The sequence below is a fragment of the Diceros bicornis genome, chromosome 3, assembly GCF_020826845.1.
Source record: "Diceros bicornis minor isolate mBicDic1 chromosome 3, mDicBic1.mat.cur, whole genome shotgun sequence".
Lineage (NCBI taxonomy): Eukaryota > Metazoa > Chordata > Mammalia > Perissodactyla > Rhinocerotidae > Diceros > Diceros bicornis.
In genome coordinates, this window is record NC_080742.1 from 90,585,481 (window position 1) to 90,604,875 (window position 19,395).

General features: G+C 45.7%; 1 protein-coding gene across 1 annotated transcript in view; it reads left to right on the top strand.

Moving 5' to 3' along the window:
- CLCN1 (chloride voltage-gated channel 1) overlaps nt 1-16,841 on the top strand; it is a 28,962-nt gene extending 12,121 nt beyond the window's left edge. The window contains exons 9-23 of the mRNA XM_058569678.1: nt 175-259; nt 481-582; nt 882-966; nt 1,505-1,654; nt 6,028-6,097; nt 6,280-6,390; nt 8,291-8,504; nt 8,750-8,883; nt 11,116-11,360; nt 11,659-11,770; nt 12,104-12,183; nt 12,440-12,478; nt 15,596-15,700; nt 15,790-15,876; nt 16,374-16,841. Coding sequence (XP_058425661.1) covers nt 175-259; nt 481-582; nt 882-966; nt 1,505-1,654; nt 6,028-6,097; nt 6,280-6,390; nt 8,291-8,504; nt 8,750-8,883; nt 11,116-11,360; nt 11,659-11,770; nt 12,104-12,183; nt 12,440-12,478; nt 15,596-15,700; nt 15,790-15,876; nt 16,374-16,745 — 1,991 coding nt within the window. The 3' untranslated portion in view covers nt 16,746-16,841. The remainder of the gene's footprint in view (nt 1-174; nt 260-480; nt 583-881; nt 967-1,504; nt 1,655-6,027; nt 6,098-6,279; nt 6,391-8,290; nt 8,505-8,749; nt 8,884-11,115; nt 11,361-11,658; nt 11,771-12,103; nt 12,184-12,439; nt 12,479-15,595; nt 15,701-15,789; nt 15,877-16,373) is intronic.
- Nucleotides 16,842-19,395: the final 2,554 nt, after the last annotated feature.

A 19,395-nucleotide genomic window follows, 5' to 3' on the forward strand; every position in this document is an offset into this window, starting at 1 on the left:
CATAAAGTCATGGAGTAGAGGAGTAGTGGTTGTGCATAGAAAAAGGAAATTAAATAGGAGACATTGAGCTTGGAGGAAGGAAGGAATTAATCCTTAAAGCTGATGACCTCTGGTTCCCCCTCTGTGGGTCTCTGCAATGCTCCCACCATGATCCTTGACATTTCCATCCTATAGTCACCATCACTGCTCTCTTCAGAACCAATTTCCGAATGGACTTCCCCTTTGATCTGCAGGAACTCCCAGCCTTTGCCATCATCGGGTCAGTCAGGTCACCTGCTCTGGGAGTGGTGAGCTTGGGCTGGGGTGTGGCTTTGGCTTGGAAGGGACCCAAGCTGGGAAGAAGGTAGGACGGGCCTGGACAATGTGTACACTGTTGCGGGGAGATGGGTAGAAAGGGAGAGTGGATGCCTCGTACTTGTTTCTCTCAGCAGCTAGATCCGAGGGATGAGGGTTTCATTTCTGTATAACTTGCACCCTCAGGATTTGCTGTGGGTTCCTGGGAGCTCTATTTGTGTATCTACATCGCCAAGTCATGCTCGGTGTCCGAAAGCACAAGGCCCTCAGCCGGTTTCTTGCTAAGCAGTGAGTCACCGACCTTCCTTTGCCCTACCCATTCACTTTCTCCAAGAGTTCCTCCCTTTTAATCTTTGTGGAAGGCATTAAATGCCTTTAGGTGGCTTGTGATAAAATACAGAAGCCCTGGTACTCTATGTAGGAGGTGAGTGGTATGGTTTCTCCTTCAAAGATTGCTTTTTGGTAGAGAGAATGCTCTGTATTTGAAGAACTGAGACTACAGGAAACTTCAGCTTGCAGGAGTTCAGTGTAGTGTCCACTGGGGTTTGGCTAAGTTAGGGGAAGGATTAATTCTGTTTCTTTTTCAGCCTCCTGCTGTATCCTGGAATCGTTACCTTTGTCATTGCCTCATTCACCTTTCCACCAGGAATGGGTCAATTCATGGCTGGAGAGGTCAGCTCCAAGGGAGTCTGCGGGTGGGTCACATCACTGAGCCAGTGCTGGGACTAAGCCAGGACTGGGCCACACGGAAAAGAGGAAACAGCGCAGTTGTCCCTCAGGCTTCTGAACAAATGTACTCTTGCCCAAGGGTAGAATCTCTCTCTAGAAAAGAGCGAAAGGGACCCTTGAAAAATGAGACGGGAGTTGGTGGGGTAGGGGATAGGGTGGCCTGGTGGTGTAGTGGTTAAGCTCATGCACTTCGCTCTGGCAGCCTGGGGTTCACAGGTTCGAATCCTGGGTGTGGACGGATGCACCACTCATCAAGCCATGCTGTGGCGGCATCCCATATACAAAATGGAGGAAGATGGGCACAGATGTTAGCTCAGGGCCAATCTTCCTCAGCAAAAAGAGGAAGATTGGCAAGGGATGTTAGCTCAGGGGCAATCTTCCTCACCAAAAAAAAAGAGAGAGACGGGGAATCAGTTCTCTAAAAAAAGGAAGTACCGAATATCCCTGGAGAATTGCCTGGTTTTGCTGCCTCTTCTTATAGTTAATGCCTCGTGAAGCCATCAGTACCCTGTTTGACAACAATACGTGGGTAAAACATGTAGGTGACCCTGAGAGCCTGGGCCAGTCAGCCGTGTGGATTCACCCACGGGTCAACGTTATCATCATCATCTTCCTCTTCTTTATCATGAAGGTACCTACCCTACACTCCTGACTCCTCAGTTTCTATCGTTTTCAACCCAGGGACTCAGGGTTTGCCTAGGGTAGGAAAGGGTATAACTTCATCTGGTCGTCGTCCAACCTAAAAAAAATAGCTTGGAAACCACAGCATAGGTAAGTTGCTCGTCTATAAAAGTGAACCAATATCTAGGCTAGTTGTTCCATTCATGTCAACTTAGTGATGTTGCCATAATTATTATAACCTGTCTAATGGTTCCACTTGCTAAATTCTTAAGACATCAGAACAGCAAGTAAACAAGAATAAGACAGAGTTTAGCAACATAGATAACTGTGTGAAAACCTCAGATAAATTAACCAAATCCCCCCACATATTAGATAATTAAGTACTTCATTCTCCATTTATCTGATTATCCATTTTTAGATGATTTGCATATCCATTTCCTTTCCAGCCTAGTGTGTAATCTCTTTTCTAGACTTGCAAAAGAGATAAAATATTTAAATCAGTTTTATTAGTGACTATAAATAATTTTTATAAATGTTATTATTCTGTTTAGGTAGTGAGGCTCTGAGGATTTTGCCATTCTCAAACCATTTTTTTCTAACTTCAATTAGGAAACAAAAGCTGATCTCTTTTACGTCAGTTCTTTTTCATATCCGCCCACCAAGGATCATGTATTTATAGACTTCTCAATTACTGCCTTATACAAAGATATTTTTATTTCCACTCCTGGTTGTGACATCTATTACAATTACTGATTGCCTTTTTTTTCCCTTTTTTGATGATTACCTTATTACTCATAGTATGTCTTGCCTGAATAATCCAACATTTTCCTCTGAATATTAAGACTCTCATTTAAAAGTCTGTCCATGCTGAATTTTCATGCTTTTGAATACCTTGCTGTTAACTTATTCATGATACTTTATAAGAATCCATATTTCCCCAGGATATGAGTCACAAAGTTATATTTATTTTGTAATAGCTGTAGTGAGTTCATTTATTCAATAAATGTTATTATGCACTTAATATGCACCAAATATATAATATACTTGATTGCTGATATTTGGCAAATCGTATGCTTATGGTGAAAAAATTGTTTTAAAATTTCCTTCTTTGTTTTTTGCTACTCATTTAATGTACTTGTCAATGATCTTATGATTAGAGATACTGGTGCTTGACACACCAGGTTCCAACCCTGTAACTTACATTCTCAGGATTTGCTATGGGTTTTCCGAAAGCTGTATTTCTGTATGTTCTTTCCCATTCCACTCAGGGTGGGTTCATGTGGTCTATTGCTTCCATATTTTTCATACCCACCTTGTTAATTAGATCCTTTTTTATTTCTTCCTCAAAAGATTTTATATTTTTATCATAAGGAAGTTCTCCGTGTCTTGTTAGGGATTTGATTTTTTGGACTTTCATTGTAGAGTTCATCTTCTCTAGTTTATAAATCCCAACTTCCTATAACTAGTTGTTGAGTGTAAAAACCCATCTGTAGTAACCAAGTCCAAGTTCTGATGGCATCTCAGAATTTATCATTCAATGATAATAACTGTTTTTCTGATATTCCTCTAGATTGAGCTATATGGTAACTTTGGGATCATATATACTTTAAAATGTCAAGCTTTTGAAAATTTTTGGAGGAAAGAAATACTATATATTTTTCACCATTTCCCCCATACCTCACCTCAGATATATACCCCTGGATTCCCAAGTATATATCTGGATTCCACTTCATGGATTAAAGTTTATTCTGAGAAAACTACTTGAATTATATAGAAGGACTCAGCTGTTTGTCACTATTATCAATTTCTTACTGAATTATATCCTCAATAATGTTTACATCATAAGTGAATCAGGAAAAGAAGCTCACACACTTTCTGGGCTATATTTCAAGCCCAACAGTTTGCAGCAGGCCTATAATATTTATAAACATAAAACCATTCACTGCTATAAATCCATGGTATGACCTAGTTATCACTGCTTCCAGCATTTTCGCTGTCCTGTCTTTGGACACATAAGCATACCTTTATTATTTCCAAAGTGTGGGCAACAGGCCACATAGCCAAATTAAAATATGAAATTGACTAGAACTATTTTTCCACAGTCTGATTTGGAAGTTAGCCTATGTAGTCTTTTGGAAGTTTCAGTGCAGGCAGATAAGACTCTCAGTTCAGCTTTTTTATAATATTCATAAAGGGAACTTACTTCTTCCTCAATCTTAAGACATGGAAAATATCATCATGCTGTAAGTCAGGAGCTTTTACAATGAGTATGAATATAATCCCAACTTCTCAGTTTCCCTTTTAATAAGTCTAACATCACTACATAGTTTCACTGAGTTCTCGGCACAGCCTGAGGCTCTGTAGAATTCTTTTTGCCTCATCTTCGTATCCCTCCTGCTGGTGAAAAGTCTAAAGAAAATGGAATCTGTGACAGTGGGTCTCTAGTTTCCCAGTTCTCTAGAATTGGGTGTTTAAAATCTTGGGAGTTATTTGTGTCCCCCATCACTTACATTGCTTCTGGACCTTTCCTTTCATGTGCTAATAGCTCAAAAAGTTTGCTAATTCATGCGTCATTCTGTGCGCTATAACAGTGGATAACTTCAATGCCCTCTGATCTTGATCTGTTCTTACACGTATCTTGGAGGATCATCTAAAGTTTATCCTCTGAATTCAGACCTATGGTCACCTATTATCTGTATTACTGGGGCTTTCAGATTAACCCGAGCCTACAAAATCCCTTATGGCTTTCGTGTACTTCTTCCAAAGAGTTGGTACAGAATAGTTCAAGGGGTCTCAAACTATTATATGTCAGAATCACTTAAGAATCTTTAAGTGCAAGTGCCTAGAACTCCGTTTCCAGACAGTCTGACATGGTAGCCTCCAGTGGTGTCTGCTCATCTACAGTTTACATGAGTCCCCCATGAGCATTACTGTTAGGTGTTTCAGCAAATATTAGCTCTGAGAAACTTTTTCTGCTTTGCATGAATACTGTTTGACCAAGCTCTCTTCTTTTCTTCCTCCCTCCCTCCCTCCCTCCCTTCCTTCCTTCCTTCCTCCTACCTACATTTACTGAGCATTGTGCCAGTGCAGAGAGAAGGCGGAGGTAACAAGATACACTCTTGTTATACATTCGAGGAATTCTCAGTCTATATTGTCTTCATTGGTCCATTTAGCTTTGCAGTTCTCAGCCGTTTTAAGCAGTCATATTCTGACATGAAGAAGTATGTGTTCTTCTGGGGTGAAGGCTTCTCAGAGCCTTTGTCGCTGCCTCTTGAGGTCAACTATGGCTCAAATGAATTCTTTCTAAGGTTCAGAAAATTAAGAAATTGATTTCTCATTAGTTTACAATGCAATTGGTGTAGTTTTTTAATTGCAAATATTTTCATCCTGGCAATTTGTTCTGACCTTTAGCTGCTACTGTCTTTCACCAAAGTAGTTTGAGATCCTTTTCTAAGATTGGCTTACTTATTTTGGAAATATGTTGCTTAATTTATGTATTATGTCTTATATATTTTTTTCTTTTACAGACATTTCAAAAGTTCCACTACTACTCTTTTTTCCATTCTATTTCTCAATTCTTCTGCATTCTTTGTCACAGAATGTACCTATTGCTTTTGTTAAAATTATCCCAATTTCTGGTGGAATATTACCTGAAAAAGTTGGCCTTGGAGATATTCTCTGTTTATTGGCTGACTTCTCTGGCTTTCTCAATTTGCCCTTGCAATAGGGCCAGGACAGATCTGATTTTTTGATCCTTCATTTAAGGTGATTTCATGTCAAAGGAAATGGCTCAGACAGGACGGTCTTCACTCCAGGTTCCCTTGTGAGGTTCACCATACAATGGCTTTGTAAATGACTGTATTGAAGCTAAATTAGTCACACAGTAAGTCACTAAGACTTTAAGATGTCTGCCACTTAGAAAAGGGGCTCTTTTTGAGAAACATAATCTGACCAGGGAAAGGTATCCTCCAGCTTCAAGAGTTTCAGGCTGCTCTGCTGAGGTGAACTTTTGGGTTAAGAGGGTATAGTGGGCTAGGGCCCTTTTGGAGCAGTGACAGGGGAGTCCTCTGGGCTCCACTCCTTGTTCTAGATTACCTAAAGGCAAATAGAGTCACTCCAAGTAAGAGTGTTTTTTGGGTTAACCATCTGGAAGAACTTTCTCATAGTGTTGTCTTTGGTGATCTCTTAGCCTGAGAGCTCCATGGTTTTTGGTTCTGGAGGAAAGGTGACAGACAAGATGGCTTCCAGAAGGATTAGCTATCCCAGGATTTCTGGGGCTCTTGAAGCAAGAAGGAGGAGGATAGTAGGAAGGAGGTTGAGTGTGTCTGTGTGTGTGTGTTGGGCGGAGTTGAGAGGGTATCCTGATGCCTCTTTTTACCCCAGTTCTGGATGTCCATCGTGGCCACCACTATGCCCATACCTTGCGGAGGCTTCATGCCTGTATTTGTGCTAGGTAAGTTCTGATGGGAAGCCTGGGATCTTACTGACAGCTGCAATCTAGTGTACTGGGGAAATAAGGGAAGGCCTGGGACGCTGGGAACTTATATTTGGCCTTAGTACCCAAGGAGGGATTAGCTCTGAAAATATAGAAGATAAAGAACTTGGATCTCTCAATTCTTTCCTTCCTTCCTGTAGGAGCTGCATTTGGAAGGCTGGTAGGAGAGATCATGGCCATGCTATTCCCTGATGGCATCTTATTTGATGGCATTATCTACAAGATCTTACCTGGGGGCTATGCAGTAATTGGTGAGACACATTCCACCCTCCTGTAACCCAATATTGAGCACCTCAAATCCCCACACTCAAACTCTCCCATGACATCTTCATTCCCGGCTACACAATATGGTTTTAATTTAATGTTATTTAATTCAACTTTTATTCAGATAATCAACCCTTGGCTGTGACTCTCATTAGCTCTTATTGAATTTCTTTGAGCCTTAGTTTCTTCATGTAGAAAAGGGATTATAGGAATTAAATGAGATAATAAGGATGAAAACACCGAGGGTTGTGTCTGGATGTTTGTTAAGGGCTTTTTCTTTTCTTCCGAAGAATTATGGAAACAACAGTGCAGGTGACTGGCTTGAATACTCCCAACCTGCAGGAGTGCTAATATTGACGGGACTTAAGAGCACATAACTAAGAGCTAAGAAACCTGGGCTGTGGACTCATCCCTGCCACTTGTCACCTGGGTGACCATGGAGCAAGTTAGCTGCCTTTCTGAGCCATCCTAAAATGACTTCTGAGATATCTTACAGCCCTCACTTTCTGAAAGTCTAGCATAATCTTTTTTCATCAAATCTATTATCCCATCTAACTAAAAACTGTGTCTAACACAGTGACCCATATAATCTCCAGAATTATTATGCCTCTTCCCTCCCTCGCCTCTTCACTGAAATCCCATAACATCTAAGGCCATGCCTCCCTGGCTATAGAAGCACTAACCAGCTTTATAGCACATATGATGACGTTACTCCCCCATCATAGTCCTTTAGAAAAGCTTCTTTCATCAGTAGAAGTCATCTGCTGATATTCTCCATCTTCAAGCCTCTTGGGTATCCCCCCGAGGGACATCTTCCAGTATACGTATCTCCCGTGATAGTTTATGCCCTGAAGTATATTATGTGCACCATCCGCTAGAGTCGTCCCTTCCCATATTTCCCTTTTGTGACCTTTTCTTGTTCCATTTTCACGTGTGCCTTCCCTAGCATCTTTTCTCACAGAATATCTCCCCCATATTTAAATATGAAATATAGTTAATGCACAAGGGACTGTTTTGGCTGATGGGAAAACATAACCAAAAATAAGTAAGATAGAATTCTATCTTCAAAGAGCTTATAGAATCATAATGTTTTAGATCTGCAGGGGACTTAGAACTCATTTAATGACCCCTTTCACCTTACAGAAGAGAGCATGGGATTCCGGAAGAATTAAGTTCAACTCACACAGTTGAGAAATAGAATCAGGATCTGATGCAGGTTTCATTGCTGCAAGTCCACAGCATGATTCTTGGGTTCTCACACTATTCACTCATAAATTATTGGCACCAAAACCTGAGGTCCAAAGTAAAATGCCATGACTGGGTTTCCAAATGCTCAGTTAAGAATGATCCAGGGGCCAGCCTGGTGGTGCAGTGGTTAAGTGCGCGTGCTGTGCTTCAGCAGCCCGAGTTCCGCAGGTTCGGATCCCGGGCACGCACTGACGCACCGCTTATCAAGCGATGCTGTGGCGGTGTTCCATATAAAGCAGAGGAAGATGGGCATGGATGTTAGCCCAGGGCCAGTCTTCCTCAGCAAAAAAGAGGAGGATTGGCACTGGATGTTAGCTTAGGGCTGATCTTCCTCAAAAAAAAAAAAAAGATCCATACTTTCAAAAGCAAGGAACAGATAGGACATCACTATCTTTGTTTTATAAATGAAAATTTTGGCACACACAGATTTTGTGAGTTGCCAAGCTCATAGAATGAGATCAAAGTGATGATTTTCTAGCAGTTCAGCATTCTAGCCCCTACTTTTGACGAATGGTTATCTCAGGAGTGTTGGCACTGATCAGGGTCATGGTTCCCCATTCAATGTCACTCCCATCACATCCCCATGTGCCCTCCATGCCAAGCCCTCACCCACCAGTACATTCCTGTGTCTCATTCTAGGAGCAGCAGCGCTGACTGGTGCAGTGTCCCACACAGTCTCTACAGCTGTGATTTGCTTTGAATTAACGGGTCAGATTGCTCACATCCTACCCATGATGGTGGCTGTTATCTTGGCCAACATGGTGGCTCAGAGCTTGCAGCCCTCCCTCTATGACAGCATCATCCAGGTCAAGAAGCTACCCTACTTGCCTGACCTTGGTTGGAACCAGCTCAGGTCAGGGGCACCAGCTGGAATTAGTTCAGATTGGATGGGGTGGAGGTTGGAAGTTCTGAGATTGAGATTGAGGTTAGGGTCAATGTTTGGAAGCACTGCTTTTTATTTATTTTTATATTCCCATGTACTTAATAAATATTGGGAGTGATCAAATGCATGACAAACCTCATGGGGGAAAGGGAAGTGTCAGCAAAGGGACAGGCATACATGGTGGGACTAACCCATCATGCTTTCTCCCTCTATAGCAAATTTACAATCTTTGTTGAGGACATCATGGTACGCGATGTGAAGTTCGTTTCAGCTTCTTGCACGTATGGGGAGTTGCAAACTCTGCTCCAGACCACCACAGTCAAGACTTTACCACTGGTTGATTCAAAAGGTTAGTGGGAAGGAAGCAAGCAGACTGCTGAGCTAGTGACCTGAACAAGGGTTCCATAGAGGTGGAGGATGCACTGCGGTGTGGGTTTGTCTTTAGGGGCTATCCAGTCTGCTACAGAAGACCCAGCCTGTGCTCCTTAGGGAACATGATCATCCTTGAGGAAGGGAAGATACAGCTATAACACAAGCACAAGAAGACAGTTAAAAACCAATTAAAGAAAGGCAGTCAATTCTAATTATTCATTGTAGTTATGTTCTATAAAGTCACCGCGAACACTGAATTAAGGATACTATACTGAACCATTGCTCCTAAGGAAAATACATGGTTAAGTTCCTCTGGTCACAATATTTTTTCAACTAATCAATGCATAACTTGTTTTATGTGTATTTCTCTTTAAAGGCACCTTATTTAATATATATTGTTGATTCATTAATAGTGAACTCATGGCCAACAGCACTATAGCTCCTGCCTGAGCGGAGCTTACCTAGGACACATATTTTCTCCATAAGGCACATCACAGCCTTCTTGTTTGGGGGGCAATCTTAAATAGCAAAATCACCAACACAAAACACAAAAATTTAAAAAACATGGCATTAAATGGACCACAAAAAGAACACTTGTTTATAATATCAGAGCTGAAACAAGAAGGCAGAGCATCCGTCTTGTTCAGCCTCAGCTGAGAACGCATGCATGGGGCGACTCAAATTTTTTGCTGCTCTGCGCATGTCTGTGAAGGGCGGCGAAAGCACTGCGAGTAGTATTGATTCAGGGTTACAGATATATTTTAGCCAGTAGGTGGATTCAAAAATAGGGAATCCTCAAATAATGAGACTCGGCTCTAAATCTTACAGCCCCTTATATGGTTCTCTCTGCTATGCAGCACAATCATACCTGTTCTTTAATGCCCAACTTAAGGAGGAGATGGAAGTTCTATGAAGGAGGGAACGGTTTTAGTAAGCATTGATTTCACATTTCACTTCCTTCATCATCTCTCTGCCCGCCTTTGGCACTTAATCCTGCTTTGTATTATTTCTTATTGTGGTTTATATATATTCATGTCTTTTCTTTCTCACTAAATTGGGTATTCCTTGAGGGTAGAAGCTATAACTTCTATCTCCCTCAGACTGTCTCCTCATAGGTATTTACCAGATATTAAATAAATACAAATACTTGCCATGTTTGAATTGGTGTAATAGAGAAGAAGCATGTAGGGCCATTTGGAACGATTAAAATTATTACTTCTGATTTCAGATAATCAGAGTCCAAATTGCTCAAGTTAGATTAGTTCTAATATTTTCCCAAAGCCCAAATACCTTCTAAGTGGCCTCTAAAGCAGTGGCTCTTCAGTGGAACAGGGCTAGAACCAATGAGGTGCAGGGTTTTCATAATAATGACTAAGCCCTAGCAGTAAGATTTATCTCAGTAACAGTGCCACAATGTTATGGCCTTAAAACTTTAGAGGCCGGGCAGGCGGCGCATGCGGTTAAGCGCTCGTGCTCTGCTGCGGCGGCCAGGGCTTCGCCGGTTTGGATCCCAGGCGCACACAGACGCACCGCTTGGCAAGCCATGCTGTGGCGGCATCCCATATAAAGTGGAGGAAGATGGGCATGGATGTTAGCCCACGGCCAGTCTTCCTCAGCAAAAAGAGGAGGATTGGCAGATGTTAGCTCAGGGCCGATCTTCCTCACCAAAAAAGAAAAGAAAAAACTTAAGAAAATGTTCACTATAGTAGCAGAATTTTGATGAACATATAAAACATATAAGAGACCTTCTCAGGAAAAGTAGGCATTTTATTTATATCCTAGAAGGACCCAGATTCTTTAAGTGATTAAACATCAAGTATCCTCGTAGACTTCTTTCAAAGTATATTCAAATCTCAGACTATTGAAATGGCTTTTAATTTTCTTTTTGGGAGGATAGGGTTGATTAGCCTATTTTAATACTAAGTTCACCTATTTGCAAACAGGCTGTATGAGAGCTGCATCAAAATAAGTCACGTTAGCACCAATTAGTGTACTATGAATTGAGTCTCTAAGTGCTAAATGGGTGAAATAAAAGGGATTGAGTAAGGTCAATCCTGGAAGATTTTTGAAGCAAGTTTTTAGGAAGAGAGGGTAAAAGCTGAAAAAAGAAATGAGGGCGCTGGGCTTCTGTCCCTGACTCCATCCTCCTGAGCGGAGCAGAGGGGTGGGGATTGAGCAGACCCACAGGCTGAGCTTGGCTCTCCCCCAGATTCAATGATCCTGCTGGGCTCTGTGGAGCGGTCAGAACTGCAGTCCCTCCTGCAGCGCCACCTGTGTCCTGAGCGGAGGTTGTGGGCAGCCCAGGACATGGCAAGGAAGCTGTTGGAGCTGCCTTACGATGGGAAGACGCGGCAGGCTGAGGATGGGCGCCGCGGCCTCTCATCCCAGGGCCGACCTGAGTCCTTTGTCTTTGTGGATGAGGATGAAGAAGAAGACCTCTCTGGGAAGCCCGAGGTGACCGGACTGGGAAGGGCCGGAAGAGCCAGATAGATGGGGCAAAGAGAGAGTAGGAAGAGGGGGGGAGATGCTGATCATTGAGAAAGTCAAAGAGACCACTGCCCCTGGGTCCAGGGACTGAAGGAGATAAAAGTTGTAGATGATGGTACCAATGAGAATTCAAAAAGATACAGGAATTCTGAACTGGGGAGGAAGAATCGAATTAGATGGATTTCCCAGGACACCAGCTAGTAAAGGCAGGGAAGCATTAGGCAGCCTCTTCTCCAGGACTGAGAATTTTTACTGTTCCTTACAGCTGCCTCCTCTGACTCCTCCTCACCCCTTTCCTACTGCTGCACTGCCCCCCGAAGAACCCAATGGGCCCCTGCCCAGCCACAAACAGCAGCCAGAAGCACCAGAGCCTGCAGGTGAAGATTCTCCCATCATGCACCCTCACTCATGCCTTGTGGGTTATCTCTGGGCTCTCCTCAACCTAAGGGCTACTACTATGAGGAGGGGTGAGGTCAGCGGATGGTGGGAGGGGGTTCCTATTCATTGAGTCTCCATATTAGTGTCCCAAGGAGTGAAGGCAAGGGCTGATTCAGGAGGGTAGAAGAGAGGGTGTCCATGGAGGTGAGGCACCTAAGAAGTAGGGTCCTTGTGTAGCAAAGTGTCCAAGACCACTTGGGAGCCCCTGGCCATTTCCCCCCAGGACAGATATTGCTTTGTTTCCATTTCCATCCACTTGCCAATCCTTTCAGGTCAAAGACCCTCCATCTTTCGGTCTCTGCTGCACTGTTTGCTGGGCAGATCTCGCCCCACAAAGAAGAAAACAACCCAGGTGAGAAGACATGTGTTGGGGGGGGCAGGGGAGGCTGGGGAAAGGGACTTGTCTTTGAGGAGTGAGAAACCCGTGGTCCTTAAATCAGGAGGGAGGAGGTCTCATCAAGGAGAAGTTTCATCATATGGAAGGGATGATGAGTTGGAAAGGAGGCATCTGTGGCCCTGGCCAGGGAGGGATGGCTAATGGCTAATTGCACCATAGCTGCAGTGGGAAGAAAAGAGAAAGAACTTGGACCTATGTCTTTATTCTCTAGGATTCCACGGATTTAGTGGATAACATGTCACCTGAAGAGGTAAGTAAGGAAAACAGCAACTAGGGTGGATTGTTCTGTCAAATGAAGATATTGCTCATTTTTTTCTACCTTCTTCATTGTGTTGTTTTAAGAATAAGCTGCGAGTCTAGGTGGGACAGCATTTTGAGAGATTGGAAATGAGGTATGACTATGGAGAGAGTGATGGGCACATCACTCAGAGGTGGGGGAAACGTGGTGGTGTTCTCAGAGGGACCATCGTCATTTCACAAGAGGAAAGCTTTGAGCCTCCATGGGTAGATGGGACCATGGTGCTAAGACGAGCCTTAGATCTTTTAGACATTAGGGACATTCTGAACCAGGCAGAGGCTGGTGCAGGAAGGAGGAGCATTACCTGCAGTAAAATGGCACCAGGTGGCCAGCACTTATGCGTACCAGTGTGGAAGAACAGCATCGAAACTAAAACGGGGAAATCAGCACCTGGTGGAGGTTACTATGCTGACTGATTAGGCCTTGAGATAGTGGACAATTGGAAAATGCCAGGAAGAGAGGCTGAGAAGAGCTCCACGCTGAAGGCAAATATTGACAGTGGTGCCTCCTTAGGACAAATGCCTGTTTCCAGAAAGAGGTAGTTATCAAGTCCAGGCGAGAGAAAATCAAGCACACTGAATGGGCTTAGTTGTGAGGAGTGAACAGAATGTTGAGCGGTGACTGGGAGCAGGCAGCTGAGCAGAACTGATCAGTTGTGGGGAAACAACAACAACAAAATCCATCGGCAACCATTCCATTCAGTGAAGGAGAAGGCAGCCTCCCCACAGAGGCTGAAAAGGCAGAGCTTTAAACATGTGTATCTGACAAAAACCCATGGTGGATATTATTTTAAAATGAACATCTTATTGGATATCCAGAATAAATATGCACTGAAAATTAAAAGTACCCAAGGGTTGAGGAGCGGGTGGGGAGTGATGAGAGAGAAAGGAAGTCTTCCCTCTTTCCCCCAGCCACCCCTCAAAACACACACACTTCTGATAAGTGACTTGTGGGAAAATCAAGTGGGTGAGCACAGAGGAAAAAGGAAAACTTGCTTCTGCCCGTAAGCAGGAATCAGATGGGTCCTAACTGCAATCAAGGAATGCCTTGCTGGGGTGTCAAAACCAATAATAATATCTTTTTCTTGAATACACCAAAGAGAGAAAGCCAGCTAGTTGATCAGTAAGGCCATTTAATGACAGTTGGAAATAAAGTGCAACCAGGAAAGAAGATAAATCATACATTTTTAGCTTATGTCTTTCCCAAGGAAGACATTAGGCAGCTACCAATTCCCATGTGACCCGTTGAGATGTTTTGTAGGGATAAGATCCAAAAGGAGTAAAAATTCAGGACATTTTGAACATGGTTTTCAGATTAGATTAAAATGACACGCTTGACAATATCAAGATGATACCTATGGGGATAGTGAAAGAATTCAGTTATAGGTCACCGGAAGTCCTTGCTAGGGCTTGTTTAATTCTGCTGCTCTGTTAGGAGTATACACACAGGTTGAGCTCCGGTTTTGACCTGGGGCTGAGCTTTTCAAGCAGTGGAACACACCAGACCCGAAAGCAGACATCTCCCTCCCCTCGGACAGGAAGCTGGAGGGTCCTGGAACACGGTCAGCAGTCAAGGCAAGAAGTTCAGCTCCACCTCTGTGTAATCTTGGGCAAACTACTTGCACACTCTGTGCCTCTGTCTCCTCATCTGTAAACTGGGGATAATAGGGTGGTTGGAGAGGATTAAATGAGTGAAGACATGCAAAGCAAATCGAATAGTGCTTGGCACAGAGGAAGTAAGTTCTTGGTACATGCGTGCTGGAAATGGCTGTTATTGTTGTTGTTCCTCAAGGGAAGGCAAAATGCGACTAGAGAAGGCAAGAAATGATCATAAAAAGGTCCAGGAGGACAGGAGCAACCAAACCAGGGTGAGCAAGGGTCCAGCTCTCAGTCCTATAAATAAATCATCTCTATAACATACCTGCTAAGTGGTCATCCGTCCTGTGCTGTGAGAGCTGGCCAAACCCTGTGTGAACCTTTAGTCAGGGAAGTTTAGATGTACACACATATTTAAACACATACAGAGTTTAGAGGAGGTATGATTGCAGTCCAGAAAAGTCAGGAAGGAACAGATGGAGAGCATACCACTGTGGACTAAACGTGACATGAGAACTAGGGGCTGATGGCCTTCGGGGATGCTCTCTGAAGCTTGAGAGGTGTAGATTTGGACAAATAGAAAAATAAATCAAGTAATACAGATTTCAGAGGGCACTGGCTGAAAAGAGATTTCAGAAAATTTTAGATTCATATATGAAACCCAGAGCTACACGGGGTTATTTGGAATCTTAGGGATTTTGGCGTGCGGATCTAAAATCAAGAAGAGAGTTGGCCTTTGTGCCTTAATGCTTCTGTCATAGACAAAACAAAACAAACACAAATGATGGTTTTACTCAAGTCAACTCAGCGCCACGTGATCCAGTACAGCCCTTCAAATCCAGCAAATATTTGCCGGGATCTACCATGTAAAAGGCATATGTGCTCGCTTCTTCACCACACGCAGCAACTGCTACCATGTAACACTCTCAAGGAGTTGACGTCCAGGGGGCAGAGGTGAGACAAATGCCAACACCATGCCAATTCTGAAGAGAGGCTGGCAAAGGACTATGGGAACTGAAAAAGAGGCATGGCGCCAGGAAGACAGTATGGGGGCAGCGTGGGGCAGGTAAGGGAAATGCAGGTGGTGAGAACCAATAACGCAGAAGAGGGAGGTACGTCTGAGGAACCAAAAGCAGTCTGGTTTCGCTGGAGCAGTGGAAAATAAGACTGCAAAGATGGGTGGAAATAACAAGTGTTTGGGATGCCAGGGGTGGAAGAGTTGGGGGACAAGAAGGAGCCATGTACTAAGCACCAGAAGGGGAAGGTTGACTTGGGGCCTGAAGAGGGAGGGGAGGGGAGGAAGCTGTCCCCTGGGAAGAAGGAAGGAGGTCTAGATATTTGGAAGGTCTGTGATAGTTCACTGCATATTTCAGGGTTCTGTGCTGGGGCTGGGAGGACTGTTGGGGTCAAAGCCACAGATCTGAGGTTGAAGGGGGTACCCTGATACGGGGTGCCTGCCCTACTATCCTGACAGATTGAGGCCTGGGAGCGGGAGCAGCTGAGCCAGCCCGTCTGCTTTGACTGCTGCTGTATTGACCAGTCCCCCTTCCAGCTGGTGGAGCAGACGTCGCTGCACAAGGCAAGTCCTTGCTGACTGCTCAGGGCGGCTAGGAGGACAGGGGAGGTGTGGGGCCGGACCTGTGCTGACCTCCCGCTCTTTCCGCGCAGACTCACACACTGTTCTCGCTCCTCGGCCTGCACCTTGCTTATGTGACCAGTATGGGGAAGCTCAGGGGTGTGCTGGCCCTGGAGGAGGTAATAGGATGTGTCCCATTTGAGCAGCAGGAGGGAGGGGTGGGCACAGGACAAGGGGGTAGGGGTGGAGAGGGGATGGTTTTAGTATCTGGGAAGTCTCCCAGATTTCCCTCTATTTCTCACGAAGAGATTGGAGGGGGGCAGGTGCAACAAGGAGGAGGTGGAGAGGACTGCAAAGTCTATGATGGCCACAGTCCTGAAGGGGACATAGCTCTCCAGCCCACATGTGGCCCCGTGGTCCGCCATGGATGGCGTGGGGTTGGGGTAGGGGTTCTGGGCACGAGTCAAGGTGTCATAGGGATGTACTCTGGAGAGGGCCGTGGGAAGAGGAAAGAGATGGGATGTGTCTGAAGGAGGCCTGAAGGTCACTAGGAAGGGCCAAAAGAGGACCTGGCAGGGGCGTTGAGATTCACCGCTCTGTAGCTGGGTCTCACACTGCCCCATCTTCTTTCTCTTCTCAATCCCATACCCTCTTTCCCTTTCCCTCTACTCCCCAGCTGCAGAAGGCCATTGAGGGGCACACCAAGTCTGGGGTGCAGCTCCGCCCTCCGCTTGCCAGCTTCCGGAATACAACTTCAATTCGGAAAAATCCCGGGGGCCCGCCCCCTCCTGCAGAGGCCTGGAGTCTGCCTGAGGATGGAACTGGGGCCATTGGGGCAGAGGATGTGGCTCCTGCCTCCCCAGAGACCCCCATGCCACGCCCCTCCCCAGTGTCCCCCCTCTCCCTGGCTCCAACCACGGCGGACAGCGAGCTAGAGGAGCTGGAGCTGGTGGAGAGTCCAGGGCTGGAAGAGGAGCTGGCTGACATCTTGCAGGGCCCCAGTCTGCGGTCCACGGATGAGGAGGACGAGGATGAACTGATCCTTTGACACCTCCCGGACCTCCTCATGAAGACTATCAATCAAGAGACTCTCACTGGAGGACAGACTTGTGTGGGAGGGGGTATGTCCTAAAGTTGGAGTGATCCTAACAATATCCTGGTGCCTCCTGGGAATTTTAAATGTGATAGTGATAGTCTTAGAGGAGGCGTCAGAATTTGGGCAAAGAGTAGCCTTGGTCAATTATTTAGGCCACGTCCCCCCATCCCCAGACAGGCAGGTGGTTCTAACCCCAGTGAAGGGCCCCTGATACTCTGTGGGGCTTCCTGAGTTTTCCCAGATTGTGGGTGGGGAATACCCTGCCTCTCTCTGCCTCCCCTCATTCCCCCGTGATGCCCCAGAGTTCTCATCCCGGTGCCTTCCTTGCCTTGCCCACCTGTCCATTAGTTTCCATAGGGTGTGGCTGAAGGGAGGCCCAGAAAGACTGTGGCCCTGTGGAGGAGGAGATGGGACCACCTCATGGCCACGTGGACCGACGGCCCCAGAAGACACTCACAAACTGTCCACAGCCCCTCCTCTCGTCCTCCCACTTGCCCATATCCACTCCCTGAAATTTGCCTCCAGACTCCATCCTGGCTCCCACTTCTGTCCCCAGGCAGGGGCCATTACTAGGACAGTGAAACGCCAATCCCATATCCCCTTCCTTTGTCCCGATTTAAGCAAGGAAATGTGGATAAGGAGACTGTCAAGGGGAGCAGCCTGGAAGAGAAAAGGTTTCTTTGTGGAAGGCTGCATGTGGAAGGAGCAGGTGCCTTGTTGTTAAACACTCATGTCACCCCAGTGGTTTTATCTAACTCCCTCCAGCAGAAACCCATTCTATCTCACATCACAGCTTCCTCACCCTCTAGTTTCCAGGTCACTCCCTAGAAAATACGTGCCACTCCCCACTGTAGTCATTGATCTGTCCTGCCCCCAGGTCAGCTCTGCCCTTGAGCTGCTCTGGCTGGGGCTTCTCCTGCCAAGAACCAAGGCTCAGGGCAGCCAGGCCACTGGGCCACTCAGACACCAGCCCTTCTTAGACGAGTTCTCTATGTTCCTGTCAATGTGTTCAATGTCAAGATGGCAGGCCTCTCTGATGCTTCCCACACTTGAGAAGTCAGATCCTTATCCTCCCCAAATCAGCAACAGGGAGCCTGCCATTAGCTTGCCTTTCCTATAAAGTGGTCCCAGGTGCTCTGAGCATCCAGAAACTCTTGCTTCCACACCCAAGGCCTTTCTCCCTTCCTCCTGTCATGCCTTCTTCAGTTCTGCAGTTGTGTCCCCTCTCCGACATTATCCTCCTTCCCCTCCCCTGATCCCAGTCTCCATCACCCCCAAATAAGACACTCATAGTCAAAGGTGCCACCACATTCTGTTTAGTGCCATTGAACACAGCCTGTAGCCCTCTCCAACATACATCCCTTCCCCCTCCCTAGGCCAAAATAGAGAGGCTGCAGCCCGGGGAGGGAGCCCGTGCCCATGTGTATATAATCTATAATATTTACATATAGATATTTATATATAATTCTTTCTGTAATATATGTCATAGAATCTCTCTTGGGCCTGGGGTGGGAATGTCACATTAAGAAAACATGCTAAGACTGGCCATAACAGTGGATATTCCCCAGACCTGGAAGACGGAGTATGGGATGTACAGGTGGCGGCACGGAGAAGGCAATAAACTCATTCACCAAGATCCCCTCCTTAACACAAAGACAGGATGGTGGGGGGGAGGTGGGGCAGTGGAGGGGAGGAACAGAAGATTTGCATTTTCCTTTAATAAAGTGAATTGAAAATGAAAGTGCACCCCCCACCAAAAGAAAATCATTTAGCAAGAGCAGTTTCATTCACAATAATATAAAAACAGCCCTGTTCTGGGACTGTTGTAAAACGTGCTGCACAGCCTTTAACCCCAAAGGAAAAGCAACCCTCCCCCACCCCCCAACAGCCTCTTCCTGCACATGCCCCTCCCCTCCCCCTAAAATAGGCTGTAAGCAAACCCCATGCACCTTGCCCCCAGCACCAGAGAGGCAGTTCCTCCCTCCAGAAGAGTCCTAAGAGGGTCCCAGGCCAGCTCCTTGGGTCTTCTCCCTCTTCAGAGCAGAAGGGAAGCTCCTTGCAAAATGCAGACCCACCCTACCTCTGGTCTGTGGCAATGTGCCAGCACCGAGGATACTGAGCCCTCACTCATGTATGAACCCTGCTAGATTCCGTCACGGTTTTAGCCACCTTTCAGCAGGGACAGGTTGGCTTCCTCAGGGAAGGGAGGGAGGCGAGAACGCTGCTTTAGTCTACTTTTCCCAACTCCACAGGGCCCTGAGCAAAAGGAAGTGTAATGTATGAACTCAGTCACTGGAGTGGATGTCTACTGCAGTCTGGGGCCAGAATATGGGGCATGAAGGGGATGAGACCAAGGAGAAAAGATGATGCATTGAGAGAGCAGGTGGCACAAGGCGAGGAAACAGGGACCCTGTGGGAGGAGGGAACCGTGAGCATGCAAAACCCCAAGGACCTGCGGCAGGAGTCTAGGGCCTGAGCCAGCAGCCAGCCAGTGCACAGTAGGCCACTTCCCAGAGCTCCTAGACATGAGGTCCCGGTGCCTCCCGAGTCATATGATTAAACACAGGAGGTATCTTCTGTTCAGACAGCTTCAGATTAGATA